The 16,193-nt window shown below is 40.6% G+C and overlaps 2 protein-coding genes across 2 annotated transcripts in view; both read right to left on the reverse strand.

The window, feature by feature from the left end:
• Positions 1–16,193, reverse strand: part of atp2a3 (ATPase sarcoplasmic/endoplasmic reticulum Ca2+ transporting 3) — a 333,837-nt gene that overhangs the window by 78,797 nt on the left and 238,847 nt on the right. The window lies entirely within an intron of this gene.
• Positions 1,535–16,193, reverse strand: part of mlxipl (MLX interacting protein like) — a gene marked incomplete at both ends in the record, with an annotated part of 64,710 nt that continues 50,051 nt past the window's right edge. The window contains one exon of the mRNA XM_080041505.1: positions 1,535–1,628. Coding sequence (XP_079897631.1) covers positions 1,535–1,628 — 94 coding nt within the window. The remainder of the gene's footprint in view (positions 1,629–16,193) is intronic.

Consider the following 16,193-nt stretch of genomic DNA (forward strand, 5'->3'; position numbering starts at 1 on the left):
ATTAACGTTCTACTATGACTGTATCTATGTCTATGTCCAGAACAATATGCGTACAAAGTGCAATTTACAATGTATCACAATTTCTTGAACCCGGCTTGCAGTGAGGCTCAATGGATGACAATGTCATACTATTCTGGACTGAAATATCTAAACAGCGCCTATTGCATGGGTTGTCATGACATTTGGCACAGATAACCATGGTTCCAAGACGATGAATTTGAAAGACATTGGTGATATAGAAATACTTAAAGAGCTGAAATATATGTATACAAACTATTTTTATGCTTGGCTAAGATGGAAAAGTTGATTCTGTTGTTCTATTTGCTTAAAGGTGTACTATGTTACTTTGGCTGTATCAGAGTGAACATTTTATAAAGTATATTCTCATAACTGAATAAACAAACTTTGCTCAAAGCACAATTGGATCCCTTGAGCACTGAAGTTTGAAAGCTAAATGAAAAGTTACTATTTCAATGTTGTTGTTGTTGTCTAACAAGAAGGGCCACCACTTTTTCTCACAAGCATTTGCGATTCTTCCGTTTGGTTCAAGGTGCCTCAAAATAATTTAAATTTGATTTACGATGAAACAACTATTCAATACTAAGGATTACATGTATAGAAAAATGTGTCTAGTAAACCGCTGGCTCTGCAAATAGAAGTAGTAGTAGTTGTAGTAATCAAATCCCCCTCCCCTGAAAGTGCACCTTTAAAGAACAGCTGTACCTTACCAGTTTCACGTTTTCATTTGATTATTGGTCAGGAATGAAATGTACTCATGATATCATTATATACATTGTCAACTGTAATGAATGTATGGGGAAGTGTTGGACAATAAATTCTATTAATACTTATTGAGTTCCATTAGAGCAGGTAGAACTGCAGCTCTTCATACTAAAGACACAATGTGTGCTGTATGCTCCTCGCGAGCATACAGCACACATATTGCAGTTTCTTATTGCAGCTTTTCAGTACAGAACATATGGATGGCCATCTGTACATTAAGTCCTGTCAATGTAAATACTGCAGATATACAGCCCTGTATTTATTACTAGAGGATAGGCTGAAGAGAGCACTTTTAATTTTGCAATAAATCCTGGCAGTTATAAATGTAGACAGACTGCAATTTGTGCTTGACTGTAAGGCAATTACATTTTTTCTGTAGCCAATATTGATTTGTATAACATCCAACACTGTCTCTTAAGTCTCAAGTTCTGCTGTTTCATCGCAGGAATATTTTTTGTATCATGCCTAATTAAAGATCTATTGATAGATCAATGGCACTGACTTACTGTAATAAGAGTGGGAAAACACACAAAGGCAATAGCACACTCCAATTTCCTCTGTGTCTCAGAAAAATCTTGGGCTTGTTTAAGTGGATTCCATTACAGCTGGAAGAGCCAGAGAGCAAAGCAGTCGGGTGGGGCCCCGCCTGGTCTCCTCTGAACCACTTTCCTCTCTAAAAAAGCAAAATTTCTCTCTCCATATCTAGTCCTCCCTCTCTCTCTCTCTCTCGGTCTCCCTCTCACATGCCAGCTCACACTGTGTTGTGCACAAAGGCTCTAATGATTGGTTCTGGCCCGGCGGTGGCCATGATTGCCTGGTGGCATTCACCGGGGAACTGACCTTCACTGAGAGTAGGGGGGAAAAATGAGATGAAACAACATCCCGGGTGGCTATCTCTCAAAATTGTCTTTTTTTACTGTGAAAAGAGAAACAGTAACTCAAGGTTGGTTGTTATGGATGTACCCTAACACCTCACTGTATGTCTTCACTCTCGCTTTCAGTGAGCGGGTTGGGCGCGGCTCGACACACATTTGTTTGCGTTTCCACTGTCACGCAAAGTTTGGAAGAGTACCAAAAGAAGAGAGCCTTGCTACCTGCACCTACTGTATATTTGCCTTTAGTTAAAAAAGAGTGGAGTTTCATACTGCAGTGCAGTGCATCGATTTGTTCAACAGAATCATCATTTCTGTGCGAGAGACCCACTGTTGTGTGTAATCACCTCGGCAAATAGTTAAAGAACATTTTTAATTGTATTATTATTTTTGCTCCATTGAATTAATAAGCGGGCTACTCTGTGTCCTGCTGCTATGATGTCACCATAGGTAAGTAGTGTGGCCAGTGCCCTTCATCGGCTCTTATCTGTGTATTCTCTATATACGCATAGACACCGCCTACCAAATTAAGGGTGCTGTCAGCAGTGGAAACACAAGCCAGATCTAGGTTTACGGTGCCATGCTGAACCGTTTCCCAGCCGTACCGAACTGTGTTGCTTTTTCCCAGTCCGCCCCGCATGGCTGTAAGCTTGTGTGTTGTTTTTTAAGCTCTTTGGCACGCAGACTGTGTGTTGTATCTCTGCCAAGGTCGGCTGTCTTCATTCCAGGCACGTTGTATTCCCTTTCGGGGTGCCAGGAAACAAGTAGCCTCAACTTCTTTACTTTCTCAATCTTTAAAAAAAAGATGGTAGCTGGATGGAGGCTGCATACACAATGAGCAGCACAGGTCTGAGGAATGGTAATAGAACATAAGGAGGGGATAATCATGCACAGTGGGCTCCTTTGAAGTTTAAAATGGGGGGATCGAATGTTCCCACACATTTAATTCCTTATTCGCTGCCACGTGTTGTGTGCTCAACTACAGATTGAGACCTGGATTGAGGAAACTAGCACATTTTCACACAACACAACAGCTTTCTCTAATATGGTGAATTCACCAGCAGCCCACCATTCAACTGACTTTATTAAAAAGACACAGGGGTGAGGCTAGGGTTTGAGTAGTTTCTGTAAATTGCTTGGCTGACTTTTCTATGGCCGCTTTGGGAGCTGAGGCATACAGTACAAGTGAGAGTGCGGCTTCAGCTAGTAGTTGAGACAGATTTATTCTCTATAAGGGAGGGAGAGAGGGCCAAAGCAGAGGAGGGAATGGCTGCTGGAGCCGGGTCGTGGTGCTGAAGAATAGCATGCGATAGCATTAAGAACTGCAAACACCCCATCTCTAAGATGGAGAGCTCTGCAAAAACTACACTAGCAAGAGACACTATATGCACTATTTAAGACTGACTAGATAACACAGTGATTAAAAAAAGTATTTAGCCATGTAATGAGAAGAAGAGCTCCCCTAGCCAGCTACGCTTTGCATTATGGGATGAGGAAGACCGTCTACTTCCTGTAGTTTCTTTATGTAGTTTTCCAACACGGAAATTCTGACCAATTGTAGAGCAGTTCAGGAACTACAGTATTGCTACACATCTGACCAATGAGTGAAGAAAACGTTCTTATGTGGCTTATGATGCTGCATTTTGGTTCACCTCACCAACTGATTCAGACCATAGGAAAAGATAGGTGTGAAAGAGAAGCTAACCTGAATTTCACCGGAAGACAATGGAAGGATGCAAGGACTGGGGTAATATGAGAGCCACGACCGCCGCTTTTTGTACTAGTTATTAACGCTGTGGAGCAGCTGGACTGAGGCATGTGTAGAGAGGAACTACAATATTCAATACGGGGAGAAAAATCAATGTATGAATTAATCCAGATCTGAAGGAGACAAGATACAGCAGATTTTTTTTGCAATATTTCTTCACTTAAGAGAACCGGACTGGATAAGCTTGGTGACATGATGGTTCCAATAGTAATATATACTGTTTGAAGATGATACAGAGATACTATTAACAGCAGTAACATAGTTTTCAGGTCTGATTAAAGGATTTCAGTTTTGAGAGAGATACAGAGAGAGAGGCGAGAAGGCAGATGAAAGATGGTGGTCTTGGTACACCTCAGAGACATGACGTGTGACGGAAGTAAACCAGCCCCTGTCCCATTTTCAACACAGGGAGGCGTCAAGCCAGGGACTGATGTCTATTAGGGCGACTTGTGGGCTCCTATCTTGGCACACAGTTCAGCTGGAGGTTGACAATCTGGAGGAGAACCAGGCCTGACCCTCAGAGCACAGGGCTTTGAAACAGTTCACTCCTCGGGGGAGCAGCAAACCTGTGCTGCTTTAATTATTCCCCAATTGACTCATCCGCGGGTTCCACATCTGCTCCGGCTGCTGGCTCAAGGCACACAGCAGCAGCAACATTCACCCAGACTCAAACTCCACCAAACCCTGCAGTAGTTGCCATGTGCGGACCGGTGTCTCCAGGGAGGAGTGATTAGCATAGGGGGCTGCCTCTGATGAGATTAGTGGGGGTCACTGGAAGGGGAGAGATGGGCTCAGGTCTTCTTGCTGCTTGCCTGAGTCAGAGGGCCAACAGGGTACAATGTACGCCTAAACACATTTCTCTCTGTACAATTCTGAGAAGATTTTTTTCTCAAAGACTAAAGATGAAACCGACCATGTAGTTCTATTGATTAAGAATAATCTGTAATTATCTCCCTAATCTTGTCCCGTGCAAAAATTTAACATTTGTTCCCCTTTGAGCGCTTGCTACTGAAAAAAGGAGTAGCCAACCACTGCAATGCATTATTAAACTGTGCAAGAGCACATCCATAGTGTCAGGTCATCTGTGTATGAGAGACTGATCTGCCTCTCTAAATGCAATGCAAAAGGCCCGTATGATAGCGTTTTAAATCTGCCACTCAGTCCACTTCAATCACAGAATAACACGCTCTCTATCCCCGCAGAAGCATTTACATCAAAGAGAGATTTTTCCTCTGCGGCTGAGGCTATCAGCTCGGTGTAGTCCATGCTGAGTGGATTAATGGATTCAGCCTCCGTGGCGTGTCCTTGCTTACTCTGCAGATACATCTTAAGTTTCCTTTTCAGCTCCCAGATCAGCTGCTTGGGCCTTTTGTTCCACTACCATAAGCTTCAATGTTCTTTTCTGCCAACAAAGCACTTTCTTCTCTGATAATGCCACAGTGTGCTTGTGAGATAGAGAGGTGCAAATGCAGTCACAACAAAATGACTGCACCGTGTTTAAAACTAGCTGGTTCGGTGTCCTATTGCCTTTTACAGTACAAATGAATCCCAGAAGAAGTTCAAGAGTTTTTCCAAACTTTTACAGCATAATTCCAAACAGCAGAAGGTAATAGAGAATTTTACTCGCACTATTTCTCAAATTTTTTTTTATCTCAGATATTCCTTCCTCTTTCTGAACTATTATTTCCCCCTTGATGAAACTCATAACTTCATGAACACCAATCAGCTACAATAAATTCATTCATACATATTTACATTTAAATGACCAGCCACTTTGTATGATAATGATCAAAACTGGCAGAATGCGGAAAAGTTTTCAATGCTGGTTGAAAGAGGCTAGGATGGTTTAGCTCTTGTAACTTTACAACATGTAATGCACTGTCAGCTTCAAAAAGAAGTGATGTGGGTAGAGTGCAGCTTCTTGAGAGGCAGAGGTTAATCCTCAAAGGGTCAATGAAAAGTGGATGATGGGGTTACAGTACAGGAGCAGTGAAGTTTACAGCAATGTACACACACAGTTATTTAAGAACTGCAGGTGAGAATTCTCACTATACACCACACTTCCCCCTCCTATTCAATCATATTACACACTGTATGCTTTGAAGACACAGCATTGATATGGATGAAAGGTCTGTCTTCTTCACCTGCCTGCTGTGTGTGGGTGATTGAGCCGGTCAAAGAGAGAGGTGGCTGTATAGGGCCACTGCCTGCAGCAATCTGAAGCCAAGCCTCCCCACTGCTGCAGCTCAGGAGTGAGGCTGTCCTCTTGTTTTCCCACCTGGCCTTGCTGCTCCTTCACCGACACAGTGGAGCTCTGAGTGATCAGCTAACTGATACAAAGAGACACCTGTCAGTTACCAGCACACGTTTACCCAAGGGCTGGGCCGTCAATCAATTTTAATTTGAGGTTTGAATTAATTTGTCAGGACATTGGTAAAAAATAAAATAAAAAATGCTTTAATTAGGGTAACTACGCTGCCCCCCAACCCGCCTTTTCTTTTTTACAAAGAGTGAAACTTCATTCATTTATCTTTGTTTAAAAGGATAGATCAACATTTTATTTTATTTTATTATTTCAATAGGTGAAGTTTGGTGAAAGTAAGGTTGGCACTTTATTAATCCCAATAGGAGGATTCATCTTTTTTACTTCAAAGGTAAGAAGGTTTAGTTTGGTTTAAACTAGGTTTGGAATGAATTCCTTTTAGGGAAATTCACAATTGTTTGGTCATTTTGAAAAAAAAATATATATATATTTTGAAATATTTCCTATCATTTGAAGTCTGAAAAAAAAACGGTTAAAATCGAATATTGAATATGGTATGAAAAGAATCAAGGATTGAATTTGTAGTATAAAAATCCCCCAGTGCCCGTTTTCATCCTACATAACAACCACCTTTCTACAACAGCAACAACAACACAATCCCTTTCAGACACTTTTAGACAAACAGCCCCCTTTTCATTTCCCACAGGATTTAAAACTTAGCTGGGAGTAAACAGAGGTATTGTTTAGCTCATCACAGCCAAAGAGGCTGGTTTGCAGGACTGTAATCAGCAAGCAGCCATGCAGCGGGCCCTACACGGGTCACGCAGCTTAACACACAACTAAAAATTATTTATTATCCGGATAATTACATCAGGGAGACTCAGGCTTTCTGTCACTTAGCTCCGGGTGAATGGACTGAATGATTTAGATACCAGCTTAAACTTTTTGTTTTTTTGTTTCAGTTCAAATATTTCACATTAAATTATAAATATACTATATACAGTACCACGTTTTTGCAAATTTGAACTTGCTATAACTAAAAAAATGGTTCTGACTAATTTCTGAAAATACACAAGATTTTTCATTTATCTATGCAAAATGAGCTGTAGTGATTAGCATGATGGACCTGATCGCACACTACTGTGAACTACTATAGTTAGGATCAGCTAACTTTCATTCTCTCTTAACCATCTTCAGTTTAACGGGTTAACATTCAGAGTGGTGCATAAAGGTAAGACCATCCCTGCGTTCACATACTTTCTACAATTTAGTATGGTAGAAAAAAGATTTAGGATGTCCCAATTCTTGTGGCCAGATTTAGGATGGTTAGAAAGACCCGGATGTCAACTACATCCAGCCAAAATGTTTAGTGTGAAAACAGCATCCTATTTGGGCGATTCTGACCCACAATCCAGTGCGAACCTGAAGTGACGTCACATCAACGGAGCCTCCATATGAAAACAAACAGGGATGCGACGGATATGAAAGCAAGAGGCATGATCAAGGCGCAATGTTATGATGAAATAAATAAGTAAAAGTATGCCCCAAGTGTATGCCTAGAGCATCCTAACTAGATTATTTTTATCGTCGAATGTAGTATGTAGAATAGAATAAAGAAAGAGTATGTGATTCGCAACGCAGGGCATGTATCCCCGCACACACTCCCAAGGAGAGATGAGCAGGCTTCAAGGCCAAAGGAAACCTATCCGTGTTGATTCTGCTTCAGCATCTGAAATGATAACAGCTGGGATGTAAAAAGGACACTCCGAGCTGCTTTATCGACTCTCAAAGCCATTTTGTGTTGTATCTACTTGGATTAACTACTACGCTCAGTACGCTGTGGTAAAAATGTTCAGTGTATCATTGAGAACGTAACAGACCGTGTAAGCAGAGCCTTGGTGTCTTATGAGCTGCGCGTGCTGTAGTTCATTCACTGAGTAAAAATGTTCAAGTGACTTTCAACTTCCCGTAAAACAGGGAGGTTTTTATTTGACTTCATTTGAAATGCTGTACTAACACATCATTCACTCTGAAGAAGCATGCCAAATACACACGTAAAGCATCTCTTAAAATGAACAGTAGATTTTCGGCCCACCTAACATTTTGATTAATATAAGTTTTATTATTATTATTATTATTATTATTATTATTATTATTATTATTATTATTATCATTATTATCATCATTATTATTATTATTATTATTATTATTATTATTATTATTATTATTATAATTAGTATTATTATTATTATTATTATTATTATAAATATTTTTTATTAACATGATACACACTTTTACTTTATTATTATGTTCTGTCTTGAGTATCAGAATGACTGCCTTCAGCTATACACAAGGCACAGCAGTTTATTTGAGCTAAATGCTAACATCAGCATTATAACATGCTCTCAATGACAATGCTAACATGCTGATGGTTAGGAGACATAATGTTTTTTTTTTCTTTCTTCTCTCTCGTAATAATTCATTAATTAATTTTCTGACAAATGTACTTATAATGGAGAATATAGAGTCGTGCAATATGAACGTTGTGCCACATCCAGGGCTTAAAATAGTGGAATAGGAGAAAGGATTTTAGGTTAGAAGGGCAACGAGACGCTATGAATCAGCAGACCTGTGAGGGTTTAGCCAGAAGAGCTTTACTAGCTCCTGTACTGCTATTTAGAACATGAAATACAACGCTAACTTTACTCTATGCCTCCATCACTTATCACTGGTTTTACTTGGGCTATGTAATGCATATTGATGTAATAAGAAAAAAAGGAATGATTCTATAAAATATCTTTAACAGTAAATCAAATTATTATTATTCTTATTCCATAAGACCAACAATAGGAAGCACACCATATCCTAGTCAGCAAGAGAGAGAAATGTAACCTTCTCTCTCTGTTTCAAGTTACACTCATTTAACTATCTTTTTTTTCTAATCATAACAATGGAATCATCAAGGTTAAATCAACTTTAACAGCAGCTTCTGTGAAGATGGATTCAATCCTTCCTATCCAGTGGTTATTGATATGCCATCCATTTCATTACACAGACACACACACACACACACACACACACACACACACACACACACACACACACACACACACACACACACACACACACACACACACACACAGAGACCCTGTTTGGTGGGTGAATCAGACTGTGTAAGAGGCTTGTGCTGCTGCTGGCCTGTCCTCTGAGTCATGGCATTCACAGCTGTCAGCCCAGGGCCCTCCAGCCAGGAGCCAGCCCTGCCCGACGCACATCACATGCCGCTTACTCTCCTCCATGACAGGGTGAAAGAGGGGAAAATGAGGGATGGGACCAATCTGATCCAATAACGCTATCTGGTCTGTTATGGCTGCAATCTACTTATCTGATGTGTGACTGACAACACCCATCCACATACAGATCCAATAGTCTTCGATTTTTTAAATATTAATTATGTAAGAATTTTTTAATTTTAAGACCTAGCTATGTGATATAGCACACATTAAAATAGAATTTAGCAATTCAAAAGTTCAGTTCTGATGTTCTTCTTTATTGTTTTTGCTCTTTTCCATTAGAATTACTGTGTTGCATAATCCGTCCTAACCGTACACATAACATCCCCACTAAGTAAGAAATGCATAATAATTATAATACTAATGTATAATAAAATGATATTGCACAGTATCAGATATCGGCCAATATCCAGAACCAGTGATGTGTTCCAAATCGCATACTCTTTCTTTTTTCTATTCTACGTACTACATTTGACCATAAAAATAATCTAGTCAGCATGCAGTAGGCATACAATTGGGACATACTTTCACTTATTTATGTCATCATCTTTTTTTTCTATCATACCATATGGCTGAAAGTATGGGTATTGGAACGCAGGGCAAGAAGAATTGAAAAAAATGTGTGGATCGGTGCATCTGTAGTCTGATGGCCATACAATGAACAAGCGATACTCCATCATAACACAGTCCAACATAATGCTCCACAGAAAGGAAAGAGAGGATAATAAGGGAAGAATTGTGTGTGCTAAACCAGACAAGGACCACACGTAAGAAAGAAGAATGACTAGAAAAGATTGGCTTTTCAGGGCGGCTGCTATACAAGATGGAGGCAATTTAATGAGCAGATGAGAAAAATGCCAGTTTGTTGTACATAAGTGTATCAAGGGGAGAGAGTGTGAGAACAAATCTTTTCCAATGAAACACCTTAACAAAACCGCTCTCTGCTGCTGTATTGTTGGAAATTGCACTGACAGGAGTTGTTTGCACAATGCCTTCTCAAATTACTCAATGATTGTCAGAGCTAAAGCCCAAAACACATGGAGTGTGCTACCAGCGCTGCCTCCGTGGCTAAGTTAATGGGATAACAATGAGACAAGCCAGTAAGATGGATGCAGCTACACACAAGAACCTGGCTGAAACAACACTGCCACATCCGACAGGCTATTGTGGTCGTATAGATAGCACTTATGCTGCTGTCTATAACAAGCTGAAGCTGCATTTCCCCTGTTTGATTGGAAGAAAGTTTATTTGAGCAGGAAAAGCCTTTCTATTGCAGGATGTCCGTCCTGGGAGAGGGATCCCTTACTCTGTCAACTCTCCCTGAGGTTTCTCAATGTTTTAATCCCGATAAAGCGTTTTTACTGGGAGTTTTTTCTCAGCCGAGCTAAGGGTCTAAGGGCACTGGGTGTCGTACTGTATGGAATGTAAAGCCCACTGAGGCAAATGTCTATTTGTGATATTGGGCAATACAAATAAAACTGATTTGATTTGATTTGATTTGATTTGAGAGCATCAGGAAAGAACACGGCAACAATAGACTAATCAGAATGAAAGGTGTATTAGTCATTATGCAGCACATTGTGTAGCCCAAATGACTTGTTTACTGCCCAATTGAAACACATCTGTCACTTTTAGGCGTTTACCTACAAATGATGTATATACTGTACGTGACAGTCCTGCTGATTTTTTTTTTTCAAATGCATTCTAGACAGTTTTATATTTAAAGATGCATTTTCCCCCTAACATGACGTGTGACCACTGGATCCTATTCATTTCACTATGTGGGACAATCATGAAAGAAAGTTAGAAATTCAGAATTGTAATATATCTATTCTAAAAAAATGGTTAATGTCATGGATTTTGTACTCTGTCAGGTTTCAAGATGGCCCTCTTTTAATGAGCTGAGTTACAGGAAAAGAAGGAAGGACATCATTAACGTGAAATAACTTAAACTATAATCAAACTATGGCAGATTGTGTAGCGATACGCCATTAAATAAAATAAAGTTTTCAAAAAAGTTCTTTTTTTAAATAATTCCCAGTGTCTTTCTTAGACTCTCTCTGCCTTGTTCAGCAGAACACATGAATACACATAGGCCTTGACAAAATCAATGGCAATGACAAGTCCCAACTATTTCCCGTTTATTATACACCCACTTCTCCACAGCCCACATTCAGATGACTCTTTAATTTTTTTTCAACACAAAACATGGCCTTCCCTTCGAACAGCCCAGGTGAGTAACAATGGCTGTGAGTCTCCAAGGCAACCCCACCGACATTCCATTTCAAATTAAATTTGGTCGGAAGCGCTTTTCAGAAATGGAGCACAAGGCCGAGCCCAAAGCTTCATGTCATCTTCAATGGAGAAAGAGAAAGACGCGGGGCAAAATGTCAAGTCCATTTTGGGCTGTAGTGCAGACTAGTGTGCGCCGCTTGAAATCATGCGTCCACTATTTGACAGTATGATGGTGGTAAAAAAAAATGCCTGTCTTGTATAATCACTCCCTCCGTGTGAATGAGCTCCCTGTGCATCAGTCAGGCTGTTAGCCCGTCCACTGACAGTCTCCTGAGCTTGGGCCAGCTTGACCTTGAAGCATACATGTTTTATATATTTCATGGCTGGCTGCTGGTGGATGCCATTCATCTTTAATAATCAACACAGGTGTGATCTCTATGTGTGCCTCAGTTAGAGATGTCGGGTTGGTGATTTATCAAGGAGTCGGGCCAGGCTTTAGTATAGGGACAATGATAGAACAGTCACAGTATGAGACAGAACAAGTGTCACCACTGGGAGGCTGTTCAGAGGGAGTACACTGTGTCGCCTGTCATACACACTGCTCTTTTCCATACCAAGATAACACATGCACGCACACACACACAACCGTGTTTTCATTACTTCCGAGGACATGACATAGTTACATTCATTTTCTTGAGACTTGCCCTAACCATAACCACTACCTGCCTGACCCTTACCCTAAGCCTAACCTAACCTTAACCTAAACCTACCCTCACTTTAAAGCAAGTCTTCACCCTAAAAGGTCATTATTTAAGTTATGTGGACCCCACAAGGAAGGCAAGTCTCCACAATATCAGTGTAAAGAGAAAAATGTCCCCACAACATGTGTAATACACACACACACACAAACTCACACACACACACTCCTACCTTCTGCTCTCTCTACCCCCCATATATTTCTAGTTCATTCTCAGCAGAACCAGTATTCTTCCCACTGTGTGCATTCCTAGCGTGTACATACTGCATGTGTGTATATTTCTACTGCATACATGTGGAGATGGAGGGGGGTGGAGGGCACCACCGGGACCGCTGACGGATCATGAATTTTTCTCCGATGCCAGAGCCACAGGACAATGATAGGGTAGGGCCCTATGATTTCCGCGATAACGAAAACACGGACGGAATCACGGAATTGGGCAATAAAAACGGAATCTACTGTTTAACACGGAATGTCACGGAATTCGCCATTATTTTGTTGAAATTCAATTTCCAAGGCAAAGGGAAACAACACGGTTGAAATTAAAGCAGAACTAGGGAGGAATTTTGGTTTGGCGACATCTAAAGACCAAACTACTGCCGTGAAAAGTAGAGCCTGGCTGCAGGATCGCTATTGTAACACACAGCGCCAAACCCCCTTCACAAATCTGTCTATTCAATGTTTACTTATGAATGTATCCATGTACGTAACTCTGACATGTACATAACTTAAAGGTGCAGTGTGTAATATGACATCATCAAGAAAGTTCTACAAAGTTCTAGATTGCAACGCTCCCTGGGTAACCCCACCCCTTTTGAATAATAACAGAAGCTACAGTAGCCTTCAAGGACAAGAACAATTCTAAATTTTAAACATTGCACCTGATGACATTCCAACTATGACACTTTCAGGATAGTGTAACTTGTGTAATGTGTTACATTATTCAGCTGTTGCCGTGATGTCGGCTAACGCTGATGCTAATGATAACTAGCTCTCCGTCGCACAATAGACTGTAGGTTGGTGTTGCAGCCAGCTGTTAGGTGAAGCGCTGTCCCACAGGTAAAAGCCATGGACCTATTAAGCCTGTCCAATATTCACTCTAGTCCAGCTTCTTGAAAAGTTTATAAGGACTTTATTATTTATGTAAAAATAATATTTAATGTTTCACTTGAAGCACAAAATGAATGGCTTTATTTTCTGTTATAGCCTATACCCAACAAATTAGTTTTTTCGTTTTTTTAAGCACAAAAAACAGTGCAATGTTGTGATTTTTAGCCTTATATCTGATTAAATTGTTAGATTATTATTTGTTCGCAATAATTAGACACTCGTTCTGAAAAAAAAACGGAAGTCATGAGATTAAAACGGAAAAAAACGGAATTTGTGAAAAAATTAAACGGAATTTGGAAAAAAATAAAACGGATTTCATAGGGCCCTAATAGGGGAATGTTTTGTCATTTGGACCACAGTTGGTGGCATTTTTCCCCCCTCTACAATCTCTGACAAAAAATGTCTGTCTCAATAAGTAAGGAAGCATTCTCCTCAGCAAGGAGAGACAGTGGTTAACTAATGCTAGAGGACAGATGGCTTCCAGTCAAGGTCAACCTGCTAAAAAAGCACCCTGCTTTGACAGGATTCCTCAACAATGGCTCTCCCCCCTGATAAATGCGAAAGTCAAAGTCAGATCTATTTATATAGAACATTTAAAAAATAACATTAGTTGATCAAAGTGCTGAACAAAAATATAATACTAAACAAATAGGTCTAAGGAAAAAAAAGCTCAATTAGTGTTGAAAGCCAAAGCAAAAAGCTTTAAACTAGAGAGAAACGTATACCCTGTGTTCCAAGTTGCATACTCTTTCATTTTACTATTCTACATACAACAGCTGATAATCATACAAAGCATGTAGTTTGCCTTAAACTTGCCTCTTGCTTATATATCCTTCTTATCGCTGGTTGTTTTCACTCAGAGGGCTCTGTTGCTGTGACTAAACTGAATAGCCCAAAAAAGCTGCTGATTTCCACACTAAAAATCATGACCGGATGTAGTAGGACATCAGGGTATTTTTCAGCACGCTGCATCTGACCACATGTATTTGGGACATACTTAATGTTGTTCTACCATATTAAATAGCAAGCAAGTATTTGGATTGGAATGCAGTCTTATTGACTGATTGATTGATTGATGGAGACAGTAGAGAGGTCATCCCACCATCTCTGACCTTGTGACCCGCTAGTCCTTCATCATGTGGTTGAAAAAAGAGAATATAAAAAAAAATATGAAAATAAGATTATAGGGATGTTGACGAGGACACACGGACAGATAGGGCGAAGTGGTGAAAAATATATTCATGTAAAAAGTGTTCCTATCTTCTGCGATCCTTTGAATCGATTCATAATTTGCAAACGTAGATTTAAAAGAAAGATATATTTTTGTTGCAATATTTTGCTGCCGCCATTAAAGTTGACTTGCCCTAAAATGACAAGCATTACAAGCGTCACATTTAAATAGACATAAAATGAGGAAAAAATTATATTTTCCCTCCGACCTTCAAGGTGAACAGGGTCACTCCTCCCTCTCTCTGTGTGCTGGTCCTACCCTCTCTCTCTCTCTCTCTCTCTCTCTCTCTCTCTCTCTCTCTCTCTCTCCCCAGGCTCTTACATCTCAATCTGTGCGTTAGGCGCCCGGGTCATTGCTCAAAGGCAGATAGTATGAGACAAACCATAACACCACACACGGACATCCCACCCTCTCCCAAGCCTGGTAGGATTTCACATCTCCTCTGGCCATCTGTCAGACAGAGGACAATGCTAGTGCTAGTGGGCAACCACGCAGCAGATGTATCCAACATCATAACACAAGCTCCAATGCACTGCCCTGAGACACCACACAGGCATGCATATATTAATGCAGAAATGCCTTTGATATCTTGTTTGTGTGGATTTTGTGTGTGTGTGTGTGTGTGTGTGTGTGTGTGTGTGTGTGTGTGTGTGTGTGTGTGTGTGTGTGTGTGTGTGTGTGTGTGTGTGTGTGTGTGTGTGTAAGCAATGTTTCTGGGCTAATCAGTGTTGAAATGTGTTTACAAGCCCCGGGGAAGGAGATGATATTAAGTATAAAATCTTCAAACGGCATGGGGGCTCCATGCTGGGAGCAGGATTAAGGCACCTTACAGAGGAGGCTTCCTGCTCTAATCCCCGGCCCTCTGCACAAACAACACTTTGTATATTCATACGCGGGTTGGAAAGACAAGCAGTCTGTGGATCACTTCTGTGCATGAACAGGAGGACATGAAGAGAAGTCTATATCTAACCAAGAAAGAGCTTACTTTAACTCTGAGCAAGTGATCGGAAAACATTTACACCTTGTTTTGATATATGTAAAGTGGGGTTAGAAAATGATTCATTTTAGTGCATTGTGAATGCTTAATTAAGGGCAGATTAAGCTGTTGACAGCAGGGAGAAGTAGATTAATGTAGCAGTAGGTTGACTGTTCTTCTCAGGGGCCTGCCTGCAGTGATGGCTGTGCCTGGAGGTCACCTTCATTTAAAAGCCTGTAAAAAATAAAGAAAAGCCTGGACCGCACACATGCACATGAAACCTTTTCTACCCTTTGAGGATCAAAGTGTGTGATTCATAGAGGAAAGTCAAATTCATGTAAATCATATAAAAGGCTAGTTTCTCACATGTTATGACAAAGTCCATGACGAGCATTAACGATGGTTGTGAAAAAACTTTTTGAGAGGATCTTGAAAGTAACTCTCTCTCTCTCTCTCTCACACACACACACACACACACACACACACACACACACACACACACACACACACACACACACACACACACACACACACTCTTTAAAGGTCATGCGAGCTGACTGCTGCCCTTGGAGTGGGCTACCACTTGGCGCCTCAAAGGTTAGACAGAAGCCCTGGGCCGCACCGGAGGTGATGTGAGAATACAGGAAATGTCACCAACACCAATACAGCTCCAGACAAAGTCAATACTGACACAGCAGCAGCAGCTACACAGAGAGCCATATTAGTCAAGATGGCAGTGAAAACAGTCATTCAGTTGAGGCCGGGTTAGAGGAATACACTAAATAGAGTAGGCTTCTCCTCGGTTCATGCCAATCATAATATAAGCCTTTACCACATGGCTATATAACCTAAACACCTGCAGTCTTCTAAGTGCAGTCAGTGGGCCCAGTCAGAGCCCTCACCTT

Source organism: Ammodytes marinus (genome assembly GCF_949987685.1).
Source record: "Ammodytes marinus genome assembly, chromosome: 14".
NCBI classification, from domain to species: Eukaryota; Metazoa; Chordata; class Actinopteri; order Uranoscopiformes; family Ammodytidae; genus Ammodytes; species Ammodytes marinus.